The sequence below is a fragment of the Amphiprion ocellaris genome, chromosome 8 (assembly GCF_022539595.1).
Source record: "Amphiprion ocellaris isolate individual 3 ecotype Okinawa chromosome 8, ASM2253959v1, whole genome shotgun sequence".
NCBI classification, from domain to species: domain Eukaryota; kingdom Metazoa; phylum Chordata; class Actinopteri; family Pomacentridae; genus Amphiprion; species Amphiprion ocellaris.
The window spans coordinates 20007226-20025000 of NC_072773.1; the positions used below are offsets into that span (position 1 = coordinate 20007226).

Consider the following 17775-nt stretch of genomic DNA (forward strand, 5'->3'; position numbering starts at 1 on the left):
TTCTGGGGTAAGTTAAAATCTATCTAATCATTGAGCAAACTGCACAACCGGAACCAACAAAAACTCCTCTTGAATAGTGTGATGTAGCACTGAAGTACCGCTAACCACTCGGTGCTCCAGCCTGGTTTTGCTCAGCAGATCTCATGATTTATCCTGCTTTAATGTCTTATCAGCAAATTCCTGCACTCAGCTGAGCAGAAGTCACTCCACCCTTCAGGCCTACTGGCATAAGCCCTGTTTAAATTACTATTTACACCGCTAGTTTCAATGTAACATTATAAGCCACAGCCTGTTTCAGAAAAGGACAAGCAGCTGCATGCATGACGCACTTGAACTGACTCCATACTGTAAAAAATAAATAAATAAAACAAACATATACATACACACACACACAAAGTTTTTAACTTTAAGTTTTAAACAATTTCCAACTTATTTTAGTAAATTACAGATAACATCTAAAAAATCAGCTAAAAGCACCATGTATTTTTCTCTGGGACCCTTGCTGCCAGATTTTTGGCAGTTTTTATTTATTTATTTTACAGTATGTTATTATCTGCAGTTCAGTGTTCAGGCATGTTTGTGTGAAGGAAAAAATACTCTCTTTCTCATGATTGAGGTAATTCCTCACAGCTGTTAGTTTGACTTCCCAACTGCCTGTGCGTCTGCCAACTGCAGTCACCTTAAATCCTTAAATCAAGTGTGGGTACTAAGTCACCCCAAATTATCCTACAGGCTCTCACCCTTGACCCCTGTTTTTCCCAAATTGAGGCTGTAAACATGTTTATGAACTCTCTGTTCTTAATATGGCCCTGAGACAGACAGATGCCTGCCAAGGAAGATATGTGAGTGAGAGACAACTGCTGTAAAGAAAACATGATTATATTATTGTCCAGTTGGCGTTAATGAGCAGACAAAGCTGTCACCATATTTGGACTGTAACCTAAATATGGCACTCCTCCCAACTGCATTTATATCCAAGGCCAGAGAAAGTCCTCAGAATTGATGCTCCCAGTGCTCACATCACTGTGTTACTCGTGGTTTTGTGTCATTTGAATGAAGCTGAATTTTAAGGTGGCCTTTTGTAGTCTTCGGTCAAAGTAGTGTCTGTCAACTGGTCACTGATCACCGTCCTTTAAAGCCACACTGGACGGGGTGTTGATTAACTCAGTAGTGGAGAATTTCTCTTCAGTTGAACGACTCAGAAACATTTAGTTCACATTTGGGTCAGTTTAACCCTTGTCTAACTCAGCAGTAGAAGCAACAGAAAAGATTTTCTCAAAGTCAGTTAAAAAGACCATTTACATGCTGCATTGATATTTGTGTTTAGTTTACACTGGGGGATGGTTTATACATTGCATCACCTGTGTCAGTGACCTGTACCTTGGAACTGATTTTATTGACTGTGTTTGTAAAACCAAAGTGCGCATGCACATGAGTTTCTGACTGAACACCAAACAAACACACAGACACAAACAAAAATTTGTTGTAGTCCTGTTGTGCTTAAGGACCCAGCTACAGTCAGTTTTGCTATCTATCACATGAGAATACTATGGAGCAGTGGCTTCACTGAAGAAGAATTCCCGCTCAAGATTAGCTGCACATGTAAGTCTGACAGCACCATCAACAGAGAAACACAAAGTAGGTTCCATCAGAGCCCTGAACTTCCAACAAGCTTCAGGGTGTTGTGAGTTAAATGTTCCAGTGTCAGAGGCAACTAATCTGATGATTGACATGTTGAAATGTTGAAAACAACCGGTCAGGTCTGAACCTCATTGCTTTGTCCTGTAGAAGTCATGCAGACTCCTTTAGAGGTAACTGTTTTGCATGTTTACCTTCAATATCCTGCTAAAATGGTTTTACCAGAACTGAATAGAGACAAATAATCATATATGTATTGTCAGACCATTCTCTACCACTCATACTGAGTTTGCTTGAATGGACTCATCACTGACATCAACTATCTTAACCAAGTTAAATGTCTGACTTACATTTGATTTTGTCTTTACCAAAAAGGCCTCATTGGCTTCAGTCAGACTGACCAGATTCTGTCATGGGTGTCATGGCCTTCCTTCCACTGAGCTGTCTTGGCCTTCTCATTGCTTCTCAAGGTGAATGTGCTGTTTGAAGAATATTTTTTTCTTAAAAATGTTGTTAATGATCAATGTTGTAGGTGATTATATCTGCTGACTAGACTGTTCACTTAGTTGTACATAACACTGTCCAGTAATTGGTAAGGAAGGAACCTAATTGTCAGAGTTTTCTTGTTTCAGGAAAGAACTGTGGCTCAGCTGGAGTAGTGGATAATGGACAGATTGACTACTCTAATGAAACACTGTTTGGTGAAAAAGCTGTGATCACTTGTAATGAAGGGTGTGTATTAAATAAATGATTCATGTTCAGAGATTTAATTTTTACATACTGATTGAGAGTCACACATTTAAACAAAAATCTTGTCTCCCATAACATTTCCATATAAAAGACAAACAAAAATGATTTCATTCAAAGTGGATCTTCAGTAGGGCTTGCTTGCTACTTACTATTGTCAAGTGAAATGGAATTACTAAGTAATTGTTTTCTCCTCTTAATTAGTTACATACTGGTTGGTCAGAGAGAGATCAACTGTGGAGACCAAGGGTGGATGGACAGCTTACCTGTATGTGAAGGTTGGTAACCTTTGTGTGTTAATACACAGCTCATATATACATAATAAAAAGGGCACTGTCTGTTTTTATTTTTTGTTTTCTTTTTTTCCCGCAGTGTTGAAATGTGATCCGCCAGCTGACATAACAGATGGCAAATTCAGTCCACACAAAGAATCCTATGAATACCTTGAAGTTGTACAGTACAGCTGTGTAAATGACTATACACTCAATGGATCAAAATCATTATCATGTTCTACGGATGGAAAATTCACACCTGATCCTCCAACATGTACCAGTAAGCTTTTGAAATTATTTTTCAATCCCAACTTTCTTAGTTCTTTACCATGTCATCTCAACTTTGGTTAATATGTCTATTTTGAAATTTCTTTGCCTGCAGGGGTTGAATGTACTGATCCTAAGATTGAAAATGGCACATGGAAAGAAGGTGCTCGACCTCCATACAGGTACAAGAGTGCAGTGACACTCCAGTGCAATTCTGGATACATTATGAAAGGAGCATCTATCCAGACATGTGACATAAATAGTCTGTGGTCTCCTGGACTTCCACAATGTACACGTAAGTCATATATGAAAATGACTGCTTACTTTAATGAGTTTCATCAGATGACAGCATATACAATGCCGATAAAAAGTATTCACCACCTTGGACGTTTCACCCTTTTGTTGCTTTTATACATGAAATCATGATCAATATAATTAGGCTTTTAGGCAAGAATTTGCTTTAATATCAAAGTGAAAGCAGATTTTTACAAAATCATGTCAGTTAATTGAAAATATTTAAGGTAAATTATTGCATAAATTTTCACCTCATTCAAGTCAGTATTTAGTAGATGCACTTTTGGCTACAGTCTCAGCACTGAGTCTGTGTGGATATGTCTCAATCAGCCGTACACATCTGGACAATGCAATTCTTCTCCATTCTTCCTTGTAAAACAGCTCAAGCTCCGTCAGGTTACTCTGGGATGTGGAGTGAACAGCTCTTTTCAAGTCCAGCTACAAATTCTCGACTGGATTGATATCCGGGCTTTGACTTGAACACTCCAGAACATTCACCTTGTTGTCTTTGAACCATTTCTGTGCATCTTTTGCTGTACGCTTACGTTCGTTGTCTTGTTGGAAAATAAACCTTCTCCCAAGTCATAATTCTGTTGCAGACCGAGTCAGATTATCCTCCAGGATTTGGTGATATTTTTCAGCATTCATATTCCCCTCCTCCTTTACAAGTCTTCCAGGGCCTGCTACCGAGAGGCATCCCCACATCATGATGCTGCCACCACCATGCTTCATGGTGGAGATGATGTGTTTGTTGTGATGTCCAGTGTTTGGTGTTTATCAAACATAGCATCTAGTCTGATGGCCAAAAAGCTCAATTTTTGTCTCACCAGATGGAAGAGCCTTCTTCAAATTGACCTTGGAGTCTCCCACATCCCTTTGGGTGAATTCCAGGAGAGATTTCGTATGAGCTTTTTTCAACAGTGGCTCTTTCTTTGCCATTCTTCCATATAGCTTTGACTGGTGAAGAACCAGAGCAACAGTTGTTGTATGTACAGTCTCTCCCATCTGAGCCACTGAAGCTTTTAACTCCTACAGAGTGGTCATAGGCATTGTTCCCTCTAAGCTGCGCGCGTGCGCAATTGCGCACTGACACGGTCTCCGCACAGAAAATCTGCGCTGCGCACAAAACAAAAATCCAACCTAAATTGTAAATAAAATAAACACGTAACAATTCATTCTGTGCTATTTTTCAATGTGAGTCAGTGAGTGACCGGTGACTGGCTGCTGCAGCCAATGATGCGATTCACATACGTATTTACCATAGACTGTATATAATGGTATTTACGCAGCTAATCAATGTCAGGCGTCCTTATGTGCAGCCACCGTTGTTCTCATAGATATGAATGAGTAGATAGGACACGCCCCTTTGAGCTGCGTCCTACGGCGAGGCTAAGCTAGTGGGGGCAAAGTTTCAGTGCATTCCGTTGATGTAGACGGCGTGAAAACGGAAACAAGAAGTATGCCGGCTCACTGTACTGCATACAGTTACACACTGCGTCGTACGATTGAGACAAGGAAACTTGGAATGACTTTTCATAGGTAAGAATAGTTTTTGGCTCTTTTTTCATGATGAAATCTTGTTGAGAGCTTCCAGTCTATGAGAGCTAACTAGTTAGCCACTAGCAACACGCTAAGGCAAGCTAGCAGCTTGACAACCAAATACCAGACGATTAATAGTAGCTGTAGTATAGTTGTACAAGCAGTAGTAGTAATACTAAAAGTACAAGCAGCAGTAGTAGTATAAACAGCTGTTAGAGTCGTAGAAGTAGTATCAGCATTTGTAATAATATTACAAGTTGTAGTAGCAGTGCCAGTATCAGCAGCAGTAGTGTGTACTACCACTACTACTAGTAGTAGTCACATTGCTATTACTACCACCAATACTACCAATAGTAGTTATAAAGCCTAACTCATGTATATCCAGATTACCATCTATGTTCTTCCTCCAAACCCATTTTATGATTGGGATTACAGGCAGTTCTTTAGGACTGCTCTCAAATAATTGAAATGTTACTAAACAAGGTTATACTTATCAAATTAAATAGCTCTGGTCTCCAGTATATTGGCGAATTCGGTTCTTTGTACTTAATTTATTAGCGTGATTTCTTTTTAATATGTTGTGTACAGACTTAATTACTTCTCTGTCTACTTTTCTTACTCCATGTAGGTTTCCCAGAGACTATGGGTTGAGGAGGAATTGGAAGTTTGTCGGCTTAGACCTGGTGTCATTCCATCAGTGTTAAACTTCCCGGCTCATCTTGGAAGAGTACGTGGAAGAAAGACCACGACCAAGCAGCCTTGAGATCTTAGGCAGCGTCTCCCTGAGGTGGGTGTCAACAGTGTTCACGGTCAGGTCTGTGGTAATCCCGTCAAAAAACAAAACAGAAAAAAATCTAGATTAGAAATCAACACGTAACCAAAGCACTCTGTGTATAACGCCATAGTATAGGATGTAGTTCAGAAAACGTCAAAGTATAGTATGCTTTACTCAAGAATAACATAGTATGGCCTGTAGTTCATAGTACAGCATGTTGGCAAGAAAAAAAAACAAAACGGTAGATTATTATGTGGTTCAAAAAGCGCAAAATGATAGGATGTTGCCTAAAATTGTCATGTATGATATGTGGTTCAAAAAATGTCATAGTGCAGTATATTGTCAAAATAGTATGTAATTCAAGAAAACATCAGAGCATAATATGTCATCTAAAAAATGCCATATAATAATTTCATTGCACAAGTAAAAGTATAGTAACTTTTAAAACTGTTCGAATTCTTATATGTTGCTAAAAAAACACTAAAACAAAAAAAAGGTCACAGTAATATGTCAATTAAAAAAGCCTATAGTATAGCGTGTCGTCCAACAAACATCATAGTATAGCATGTCGCTCTACAAACGTCACAGTATAGCCTTTAGTCCACAGCTGTCAGTAGGTGAGGAGCAACACCAAAACAGTCCAAACGCTGGTTTCCAGAGGGTTAGACGAGAATTTATTTGAAAGTGTAAGTTTACAACAACACAACATGTGAGGGGGTTAAAAACATATGGGTGTTAGTAAAATAAAAATAAATCAACAGAACTAAAAGTGAACTTCACGTTGACATTGATGGGCATTCCAACCAGGAACAAAGTAAAAGATAATCAATACGAAAAAAAACTCTTCCTGTTCACCTGTTCCAAAAATGTGACAGTATAGCATGTCGCTCTAAAAACGTCATGGTATAGCCTTTGGTCCAGAAATGTCATAGTATAGCATGTCGCTCTAAAAACACAATAGTATAGCATGTCGTCCAAAAAACGTCATAGTATAGCATGTCGCTCTAAAAACGTCATGGTATAGCCTTTGGTCCAGAAATGTCATAGTATAGCATGTCGCTCTAAAAACACAATAGTATAGCATGTCGTCCAAAAAAGTCATAGTATAGCATGTCGCTCTAAAAACGTCATAGTATAGCATGTCGCTCTAAAAACGTCATAGTATAGCATGTCGCTCTGGAAACGTCATATTATAGCCTTTGGTCCACAAAACGTTGTTTTGTCCCGGCTGTCTGAAGTAGGTGAGGAGCAACATAAAAACCATCCAAATGCTGGTTTCCAGAGGGTTAGACAAGAATTTATTTGAAAGAGTAAGTTTACAACAACACAACATGTGAGGGGGTTAAAATCAAATGGGTGTTAGTAAAATAAAAATAAATCAACAGAACTAAAAGTGAACTTCACGTTGACATTGATGGGCATTCCAACCAGGAACAAAGTAAAAGATAATCAATACAAAAAAAAACCTCTTCCTGTTCACCTCTTAAAACCCAAAATCACACCGCAGTAGCACCCTAAACTAAAACAACCAATGGGTTCCCTGTTTTCCTTTCTGAACAATTCAAAGGTCCCTCTCTATCTCCCCACACATCCACCAACCACTGGAACACATCTCCAAAGTTCTGCTGGGCCAGCTCAGCTTCCCCTCAGAAGAAGTGCCACCACCTGCCAGATGAAGGAGCCTTTTGAGAGGCAGCTGGCATCGTGATTGGACTGTACTTTGGTCTGTTCCAATCCAGCTTCAGCTCCAGAGACGGCAGACGGGACGAGTCAACGGAGGCCGGGTGGACGAAGGCATGCAGCTGAGTACAATCCAGAAAACAACAGAGGAGGAGTGCAGTGGCCCAGAGCCAGAACAAGCAGAGTAGCATCGTATGTCTCTTAGAAAACATCATAGTATAGCCTTTGGTATGAAAAAACGCCATCATATACATCGTATATTGTACAAATAACAAGTCAGAGGAAAGAGACATACATTGTAGAATTGTAGTAATTGTGGGCTGACTGATTTACTGATTATCAGTATTTTATTTTTTACTGATTTACGGTAATAAATACATTTAAAAATGGCGCTACTTTGGCTCTGAACCTTTATCTACCTGTGGTCGCTCTGTCTTCTGGAGTGATTTGATTGGTTATGCGTCACGAATAAAACTCCTTTAACTTAACATCTGTAAACAAAACAAAAACGTATCAACAAAGTTTTCTGTTAGAGTTTGTGTTCTTCTAAGTTTAACTCAAGATTTTAAATACTTTCATTTACTGCAAATGAATATCTACTCCAAATGTCTCACTAATAATCATTATCAGCCTTAAAAACCCACAAAACACCCCTCTATATTCGACCACACTTAGTACAGTGTGGTTCCCCCTTCTATAAATCTGCTTGGAATCATCCACTTCCTGTTTGTCAAAGTGGCCTTCTACCTGGACAGGTTTTGTTGGAGCTCATGCAACAAACATTTTGGGTAACTGCACTTTAATATGGATGGATGACACTGAATTAGAGTCTGTTTTAATGAGACTGAGTTAAGATGTGTAGCTCTGTCATTAAATAGGAAATTATTTCTCAGAATTCACAGAGAAAAGTCTGAAAAGTTTACTAGGTTAGCGTCCCACATGTTCTTTGGCTCAGCTAACGCTAACTCTCGCCAACTTCTGGATCTCTTGAGTTGCTTGTTGTTAAATTGTCTTGCTGTAGGTGCTGAAGCTCAGAAAGTCTGAGATGTTTGTTCAAAATAAGCTCATTCTCAAGTCTTCTCTGAACTGTCCTCTTTCGTTTGAGCTTTCCCTAATCTTGGGAGTTAATGACAGAGCAGCACATTCAGACTCAGTCTCATTTATGTAGAGATTAAACTTCAGTGTCATTCATTGATGATAAAGTGCAGTTTTTCAAATGTTTGTTGCACATGCTCCCGACCAAACCAGTCCAGGTGGAAGACGATGTGAAGAGAAAGCTCCAGAGGATGAATATCACACATTTACGTTGGAAATAAATGTCCTTTAATTAGACATTGTCATGCAAAAGTTGGATTTCCCTTTAATGATGTTCAAATCTTTGTTGAGTGTTTTGTTGATGTTGGTTTCTAAATGTTTTTTGACACTCGGCCCCAAAGATTAAAACCTTCTACGGCTCCCAAGTTGCAACAATTCACACATTATCAACTATCTTTCTGACTAAACTAAGATAAAAACTGAAAAACTGCCTGATTCCTGCATCATGAATGCAAATCTTTTTGATTTTTATGACTGTAAACTGAATATATTTGGGTTTGACATTTTATAAACCAAAACAAGAAATGAATTACTAGAGAAAACGACAGATCAATAGACAAAGAAAATGTTTTTTCTAACATATATGGCTGAATTACTCCAACATTACAAGATACATACAATTTTAGTTCAATTTTATTTATATAATGCCAAATACAGGTCAAATTGTCTCAAGATGCTTTATTTTTATATTTTTTTGTCATTTAAAATATGACAAAGTAAGAAATTTAAAGCTCTTGACTAATCCAATTTATTATTTCGTTTTTAAGAGACTAATTGACAATTCAAACTAATAAACATGAGGTCAAATAGAAGGAACAGTTTTAAATACTGCAGTCCCACGACGACAAGAATAAAGTTTCTCAACAAAAACTAAATCTGCTGGTGGATTCCATTATTCAATTCAATTCAATTAAAGTCCTAATAAATGATAATAAAGTGTGATACTAAAGGTTTGTGGTGCTAAAAATGTCAAAGATATCAAGTTGAACATCTGGATGGAGGTTGGTAAAAGTTGACCTTCTTTCATTTCTCTGGAGCTGACTCCATGGATTTTATGGATGGTGGTTAAAGACCTGCTCTTCTAGTCGTCTTCCTTCTAGTCGCTGTAAAAAGTCAGTCCATCCTGGCCGACTTCAACACCTCTTCATGACAACTTGTTCTGCCTCCGACCTGGTGGAAACTCCAGAAACTCGGGAAAACCCGTCGAGACTCGAAGAACTCGTGGAGACTCGAAGAACTCGTCAGGCGGGGGAAGGTGTGGTGGGCGGTGGGGGGAGGTGGGGGAGTAGAGGGGGGAGGCCGCCACCCACCTCCCCGCCTACTCTCCGCCCTGACTCCACCCAGACTCCGCCTTGGCTCTGCCCATGTGGTCACTTCACCAACTACGATGTCAAAGGGACGACGAATTTATTTCTTTTTATCTGATCTGTAGCTCAGTGAGTTAAGGATTTGCCTGTGGAGCTGCAGGTCGCTGGTTCAAGACCAGACCCTTCTTAAATTTTTATCAAAATCCTGACAAAGACAAAGAAAGAAAAGTGCCACTGGTGGGTCTTGAACCTGCGACCTTCCACTTGGTAGTCTGTCTTCTTATCCCCTGAGCTATTCGCTCAGATACTAATTCTTCTTTTTTTTGCGCATTTATCATCTATTTTTTGTCGTTTTCGAGTTTTTTTTTTAACTCGAGTCTCGACTCGACCGTTTTTTTCAGGAGGTTGGACATCGGCCTTTGTGCTGGAGGGTGGAACCCTCAGTTCCAAGACTTTCCAAAGCCTCCACACCTCCCGAGTCCTCAGGACCTGAGCTTTCACACAGTCTGAGGGCTGAAATTTTCTAAGTTCCTGAGTAGTTCTCTGTTAGTTTGAACCTTCAGACAGTCTGAGGGCTGAAATTTTTGAAGTCCCACAGTAGTTCTCTGTTAGATTTAACTTCCAGACAGCCCAAGGACTGATATCTTCTAAGTTCCTGAGTAGTTCTCTGTTAGTTTGAACCTTTCCACAGTCTGAGGACTGAAATCTTAAAAGTTCTTGAGTACTTCTCTGTTAGTTTGAACTTTCTGGTTAACAGAAGCCTTAAAACTTGTGACCATGAGTCTTGATTTCACATTTAGACCATCCATCTGAGTTCTTCTCAGACCTTCACCTGTGGGTTTTTTAGAAATTCTCAACAAACTTTGATTCTTTTCACTGAACAGTAAAGTTTGTGGATATCAGAAGGTAACATTAGTTTGATAAATGCCTTCAACCTCTAGTAGACTTTATCTGGAAAGCAGTTTTCTGAAATGAGTTCTTAGTAAATCTGTCCACAATCAAACCAAGAACATAGAAAGAGGAAATGTTTGAAGAAACAACTTGATGTTTTCATTTCAGACTAGAAAACACTTTATCTGTTTTTGCTCTTTTGATCATTTTATTGTTTCTTCTGTTTAATTTGATCTTCTAAAGTTTAACTGGTGTCTTTTCAAAGGTTTTATCTTTAGTTTGATTCTTCTTAAATGTTTAGTTTTGCTCTTTTCTCACCTTTTATTCTTTTCTAATGTCTGATCTGATTTTGAAATGTTTTGTCTTTTTAATGTTTGTTGCTTTTTCAAATGTTTTATCGGCTTGTTTGAAAAATTTCCTTTTCTTTCCCAATGTTTAATTTTTCGATTAAATCTTTAAGGTTTTTCTTTTTAAATGTTTTACCACCTTATAATGTATAACTTTCTTTTTTAATGCTTCATTGTATTTTCTTTTTAATTCCTATTTAGTTTTATTGTCTTTAAGATTTAATTTTCTAATTAAACATTTAATTTTTTAATTAAATGATTTGACTCTTCAAGGTTTAATAATCTAATTGAATGTTTTGTATTTTTCTAAATGTGTAATATTCTTGTTTAATTGTATTTTTTAAATGTTTAATTATCTAAAATATTTCATCTGTAATGTTTAATATTTTTGTTTAAAAAAATTTTGTTTAATTTTATAATTAGATGCTTCGTATCTTCCGTTTAATTATCTAGTTAAATATTTTGTCTAATATAATTTAGTTGTATTTAATGTTTAATTTTCCTTTTAAAAGTTCTATTATATTAAATTTTTTTTCCTTTGATTTAATTGCTGTTTTACTGTAGTTTATGTCTTAATCTTTTTTTTCTGTCAAGATTTTAACCCAAACCTTAAAAATGAAACAAACCCTTAAATCACAATGAAAATAATTCTGTTGTCACAATCATGAGTTAGTCAATTATTCAGTGTATCAATTCAGCTTTATTTGTTTAGCACCTTTCACACAGATTACAAAACTAAACAAGCAAAGAGAAAAAACTATGCTAAAACTATGATTAAAACTCAAAAACAAACAAAAGACAAAGAATTAACATCGTAATAAAATATGTTGTGTCCAGGGGATGGAGAGAGTTTATTGAAGTCTTCTTGGGCTCACATGGGAAATCATTTAAAATATAAACTTGATATTGAGTCTAAGGAAACTGCAGAGCGACAGAAGAACCAACAATATCTCCCGTTTTCTCCTTTAATGAGTCGATTCTTGTGCTTTTGGACCAAAGAACTACAGACTCTTCACAACCTGCTCAAACTCGGTACAGGACCTCACCACACGGGTCAAGAAGGTTTCCATCTCATTTCTACTCTGAACCTCACCTTCTCAAACTGCTGATAAATGTTTCTGCTGCTCTAAAGTCTGGTCTCCAGAACTTCCTAAAAAGCTGCAGGTTGCTTTGTAGAACTGTTGCAGAAAACCTCACTAAACCACATGGAGGAGCTTCAAGATAGTCGTCCAAATGAAACCGTACAAAAACCAAACTAGCACAACCCAAACGCTAAAGTCTCCTGCAGCCTACCAGAGAACCTCTGAGAACAGAGAATCAGGACAGGAACTCTTACCTTCTGGACAACCAACGTTGGTTCACAAACAGGAATACAGAATGTGTCTGACCAAAAACTTCTGAAGACTCACTACAGCCAAGATAAAGACACAGCTGCACCAAATCCACTAATCACTGCAAACATTACCACCATGTGCTAACTGTGGCTAAAGAACCACATTTACCAAGACAACTATCCAGTACAAAGCCCTAAAACACACCAAGAAACACATTAAAGACGATTTTACTGCTGGAAGCTGGAAGCTGCAAGCCAACGACTGAAGAACAAACTGAAGCAACAGAGCCAAACCCGGTTCTGTGGTGAACAGAAGCAAAGGAAATGTTTGAATGCAGCTAAATAAAGCAGGAAGACACTGAGCTGCTCAGGTGTTCCTGATAACACCAAGCTGCTCAGGTGTTCCTGATAACACTAAGCAGCCAAATGGACAGCCAATAGGAACACAGCTGACTGGAAGTCCAGAGGGCTGGGTTAGTGAAGGAAATTTAATTTAAAGTTGAAGCAGAAAGTTAACAAAGAAAGTTGAAAACCACCTTCTGATACCTGAAATCTCTGAGTTTTCACACAAAGAATGCCTGAACATGTCAAACTGGTTTCATAGTAGAACCATCATTGTAAAAACGTCATAGTATGGTGTGTTGCTCAAAAAACATTAGGACCCGGCTGTTAGGGGACAAACATGTAAGAAACATGAGAACAGAGAGAACCCAACCAGTAGGTCACAGTTTATCATCCCCCAGTCATCTCCTGAAGTCCATATGGTGAGAGACATCAGTATCTTGTTGTTAATTTACCAGAGGATGCTTATAATCATGCTGATGTGGTCTGTACTCTACAGTATTTTAGTGACTCAATAAATGCCTCAGTTGTTTTTTTTTAATGTTTTTTAGTTTTTAACAAACATTTAATAGGCCTATATGTAATCAATAAATGGTCTTTGCCTATCTTAAGAAAAATTCACTCAGAACTCTATGTTAACAGTACTAAATAAATCAATAAATACATGCATACACACAAAAATAAGTTAATACATTAACTGTGTAAAAAAAATCTGTTTTCACTTTGATATTAAAGAGGGTTTTTTTTTGCAAATTTTTGCCAAAACAGCCAAATTATATTTTCCATGATTTCATGTATAAAAGCAACATAAGGGTGAAATATCCCAGGGAACTGAATATTTTTTTAAAGCATTGCAGTCTTGCGGATCTGTGGTACCGAGAAATCTATGTGTCTAATATGTTTATGCTTTTTTATATTGTAGTGCAGAAGAAAGTCAGTGTTGCAATGTTTCCTTGCAGGAAATTGCAACTTTTATTGTGACTCAATCTTAAACAACATCCCATCTAATTTGAAAACCTTAAGACTTTGACATGTTCAAATTAAAGGTACAGTCACCAATTGTAAACTAATACTTTTTGTCAAATTCAGTGACTCTCTTGTACACAGGAGGGAACCAAACAAAGTAGCTTCAACCAATCTATACAACACTTTTTCAGTATCTCCTGTGCATGTTTAAGCTTGTGCATAGGACGTAGGGACAGGGAGAGGAAGGGCCCAGTGTGAGTGAGATGGTAAATCTGGCACATGCTATCTAAATATGCTAACTAGCTAAATGTCAACAATATCGCTCCAGAATCAGACGGTGCCCATATTCTAACATTACTTTACTCATGAACTCAGTTTATATTTAAACTTTCTCATGATACAGTGTTGACTCAGATTTGACTCTCTGCACGTAATTTTCTCAAAACATTGTGTGTAGAGTAGTTATTGAAGTGGTCCGGTCTCACTTTTCCTAAATCACAGCAGTCACAACATACCAGCCAGTGCATCATTATAATATCCTCACAACATTCTTTGCCTGCAGCGGTTAAATGTACAGATCCCAAGATTAAAAATGGTGATCGGAAGGAGGGTTCTCAACCTCCATATAGATACTCATCTACAGTGACGCTGGAGTGCCATTCTGGATACATTATGAAAGGAGCATCTACCCAGAAATGTGACATATATGGTCTATGGTCACCGGGACTCCCAGAGTGTAAACGTAAGTCATAAATGAAATTAGCTGTGTTTGTATAATTGGCTTGATCAGATGCTCTCTTTGCTTACTGTATATACCCGAGGAAGTGGTCTCTTGAACGATTGGTAGTTCCATGTTGACAAGGAGAGAGGATTATGGGGCTTTAGTTAGCAACAGGCCACAATGACTGACTTTTGTAGCGATTAATAGCTTCTGGCCAAGGCTCATGATGGCAGGACACAGCAACCTTCAAGGGCAGTGTAGCAGTATCTGATTGGCTCATGTAACTACGTCATCATTGCCACAAAAGTCCTGTGCCTTAGGTAAAAAAACAAATCAAACCCTGTTTCCAGCTATTGGTTCAGAAAATCATGTCCAAAACTTGCATTCCTAATCACTGCACTTTATCACATTATAATTTCCTACAATACAACATTCTTTGCCTGCAGTGGTTGAGTAAATCCAGAATCCAAATCCAGAAAATTGACTGTAAATCTTGTCTGTTTGGGAAATACGTTTCACAAGGATTATATACATATATATTTCCAGGAAAGCTGAAGTAGCATTTGGATTGTTTGAGATATGGATGTCATCCTTTACTGCATCAATGAGTACTATATACTCCTATTTTAAAATAATTGTAGATGTTTGCATTACTGAGAAATCTGTTACGCTGTCGTGTTTATTCTTCTTTTCATTGTAGTTCAAAGCAAAATCTATATTTTCATTACAATGTGGTCTTGCTGGAAATTGCAACTTGGACTCTTAAATAATGTCTCATCTTGTTTAAAAACCCTCATGCTTCATGTTACTTTTACTGTAGCATTATATTAGCCAATGCTAAACACTTAATGACATCATAAGGTTCTATAATTCAGTATTTCCTCACAACTTTCCTTGCCTGCAGCGGCACCATTAAAAATGGTGTTTGGAAGATGAGTTCTCAACCCCCACATAAATACTCATCTACTGTGACACTTGAGTGCGATGCTGCATACACTATGATAGGATCATCTGTCCAGACACGTGGTAGTGATGGCCAATGGTCACCTGGACTACCAGAATGTACATGTTAGTCATACAAAGGAAATACTCATTCACTTCATTCGTTTGGCTGAGATAATGCACAATATGTTTAAAGGCATTTGGCTGTCACTAAACTCAAGGATAAATTCATAAAAATAACTTCAAGTCTTGTCTGCTTGTGAAATGCATTACCAGCTACTACATTTAGGTAGTTAGCATATGTCAGAATTACCATCCTCTCTCTCTCGCTGGCCCCTTCACTCTCATCTCCCCTCCTATTCCCCTGTTCTGTACATGTTTGTGCTCATGCACTTTAATACTTGTGCACAGGGCTCGCTGGAAGTGTTGTGTTTTTTGGACAAGAGTTTGCTTTAATATCAAAGTGAAACAGGTTTTTATAAAATCATGTCAGCTAATTGAAAGTATTTAAGGTCATGTAAATGATTGCATAAATATTCACCTGATTTAAGTCAGTATTTAGTAGATGCACTTTTGGCTACAATCTCAGCACTGAGTCTGTGTGGATATGTCTCAATCAGCCGTACACATCTGGACAATGCAATTCTTCTCCATTCTTCCTTGTAAAACAGCTCAAGCTCTGTCAGGTTACTCAGGGATGGGGAGTGAACAGCTCTTTTCAAGTCCAGCTACAAATTCTCGACTGGATTGATATCTGGGCTTTGACTTGAACACTCCAGAACATTCACCTTGTTGTCTTTGAACCATTTCTGTGCATCTTTTGCTGTACGCTTACGGTCGTTGTCTTGTTGGAAAATAAACCTTCTCCCAAGTCGTAATTCTCTTGCACACTGAGTCAGATTATCCTCCAGGATTTGGTGATATTTTTCAGCATTCATATTCCCCTCCTCCTTTACAAGTCTTCCAGGGCCTGCTATCGAGAGGCATCCCCACATCATGATGCTGCCACCACCATGCTTCATGGTGGAGATGATGTGTTTGTTGTGATGTCCAGTGTTTGGTGTTTATCAAACATAGCATCTAGTCTGATGGCCAAAAAGCTCAATTTTTGTCTCACCAGATGGAAGAGCCTTCTTCAAATTGACCTTGGAGTCTCCCACATCCCTTTGGGTGAATTCCAGGCAAGATTTCATGTGAGCTTTATTCAGCAGTGGCTTTTTCTTTGCCATTCTTCCATATAGCTTTGACTGGTAAAGAACCTGAGCAACAGTTGTTGTATGTACAGTCTCTCCCATCTGAGCCACTGAAGCTTTTAACTCCTATTGAGTTGTCGTGGGTGTCTTGGTGGCCTCCCTTACCAGCACTGCAGATAAGCTTGTCATGTACAGTCTGAAATGATTAGATACAAAAGCTGGTGTTTGGCTGAGGTTAATTTGTCGCCATTTCTGCAACTCATCTACTTTACTTCTTTCAAGTTTTCACTACAGCTTAAGACTGTTCCAGAACTTATGGAGGACCCAACATGGATTTGAAGGACAAGGACATTCTTTCACTAACTTTCCCAGATGGGAGCGAAGTCTCTTTTGCCTGTGACGTGAGCTACACGTCTGTAGGAGGGTCTGCAGTCGTCACTTGTACTGCTGGGATTTGGAGTCCTGTGCAGCTCAAATGCATGAGTGAATATTATCTCTTAATTTTCCATTCATAAGCTGGTACTATTCTCAAATTTAGAACCATCTAATAAATCATGTGTTTAATGTCTGTTTCCATTCTAATACATGTCATTTGGATTTTGCAGTGTTGACCTGTGAGCCACCACCTGTGGTTGCAAATGGCACTTTCAGTCCAAGCAAAGAATTATATGAATATAGAGAAGCTGCACAGTACAGCTGTAAAAATGATGGATGACAAAATCTTTATCATGTTCTGAGGATGGAACATTCCAGTCTGGTCCTTCAATATGTTTTAGTGTTTTAATTATGAAACTGAAGTCATAAAGGAAAATAAATGTATTCTGACATGTTTTCCAATTTCTTTGCCTGCAGCGGTTGAATGTAAAGATCTCAGGATAGAAAACGGTGACTGGGTGGAGGGTTCTCGACCTCCATACAGATACTGATGCAGATCAGCCGTACCGGATACATGATGAGATGAGAACCTACCCAGACATGTGACATTAATTGCCGGTGGTCACTTGGACTTGAAAAATGAAGATTGTACATGACAATTAAAATCACGACATGATGTCTGGAATAAGATGGAAAACAATTGAATGCTTAACTCATTGTTACCCTTAGGGCAATTTAAATTTTCAACTTTGTCTTGCTATATCTCCAGTTGTTCTTGTTTTAGTTGCTTTACATTTTGAATTTTTAGAAAGCCGAAACAAAATAAAAGGACTTTGTGAAGAATCCGTACATTTTTGGTCACGCCTCATCTGATTTATATGTCATTTAGGGGCAGAGCAGGAAAATAAACAATTCTTGTAAAGCCCAATAGCTCAATGCTCTGCAGGAAGGTCACTTCCTCTTACTGACCCACCCTGGGTTGAGTCCATTACATCAAACTCAAGAATGCCTTGTTTGATGTTCTGCATTGTTACCATTGAAATGTTTTGTT

At 38.2% G+C, this 17775-nt stretch overlaps 1 protein-coding gene and 1 long non-coding RNA gene across 3 annotated transcripts; both read left to right on the forward strand.

Moving 5' to 3' along the window:
* Nucleotides 1–1445: 1445 nt before the first annotated feature.
* Nucleotides 1446–17573, forward strand: LOC111586004 (C4b-binding protein alpha chain-like). Of its 2 annotated transcripts, XM_023295662.3 has the most exons (8): nucleotides 1446–1602; nucleotides 2014–2108; nucleotides 2271–2370; nucleotides 2590–2663; nucleotides 2758–2937; nucleotides 3040–3219; nucleotides 14056–14235; nucleotides 17202–17573. In XM_023295662.3, exons 2-8 carry the CDS (start codon nucleotides 2051–2053, stop codon nucleotides 17273–17275), a joined length of 846 nt encoding a protein of 281 aa, XP_023151430.1. In that variant the 5' UTR covers nucleotides 1446–1602; nucleotides 2014–2050; the 3' UTR covers nucleotides 17276–17573. The 2 variants fall into 2 exon arrangements, with proteins under 2 accessions (XP_023151430.1, XP_023151431.1); XM_023295663.3 differs by lacking the exon at nucleotides 14056–14235.
* On the forward strand, nucleotides 3682–7603 carry LOC129349494 (uncharacterized). The gene is made up of 3 exons (XR_008602521.1): nucleotides 3682–4757; nucleotides 5386–5544; nucleotides 7100–7603. It is a non-coding gene; the product is annotated as an uncharacterized LOC129349494 (long non-coding RNA).
* Nucleotides 17574–17775: the final 202 nt, after the last annotated feature.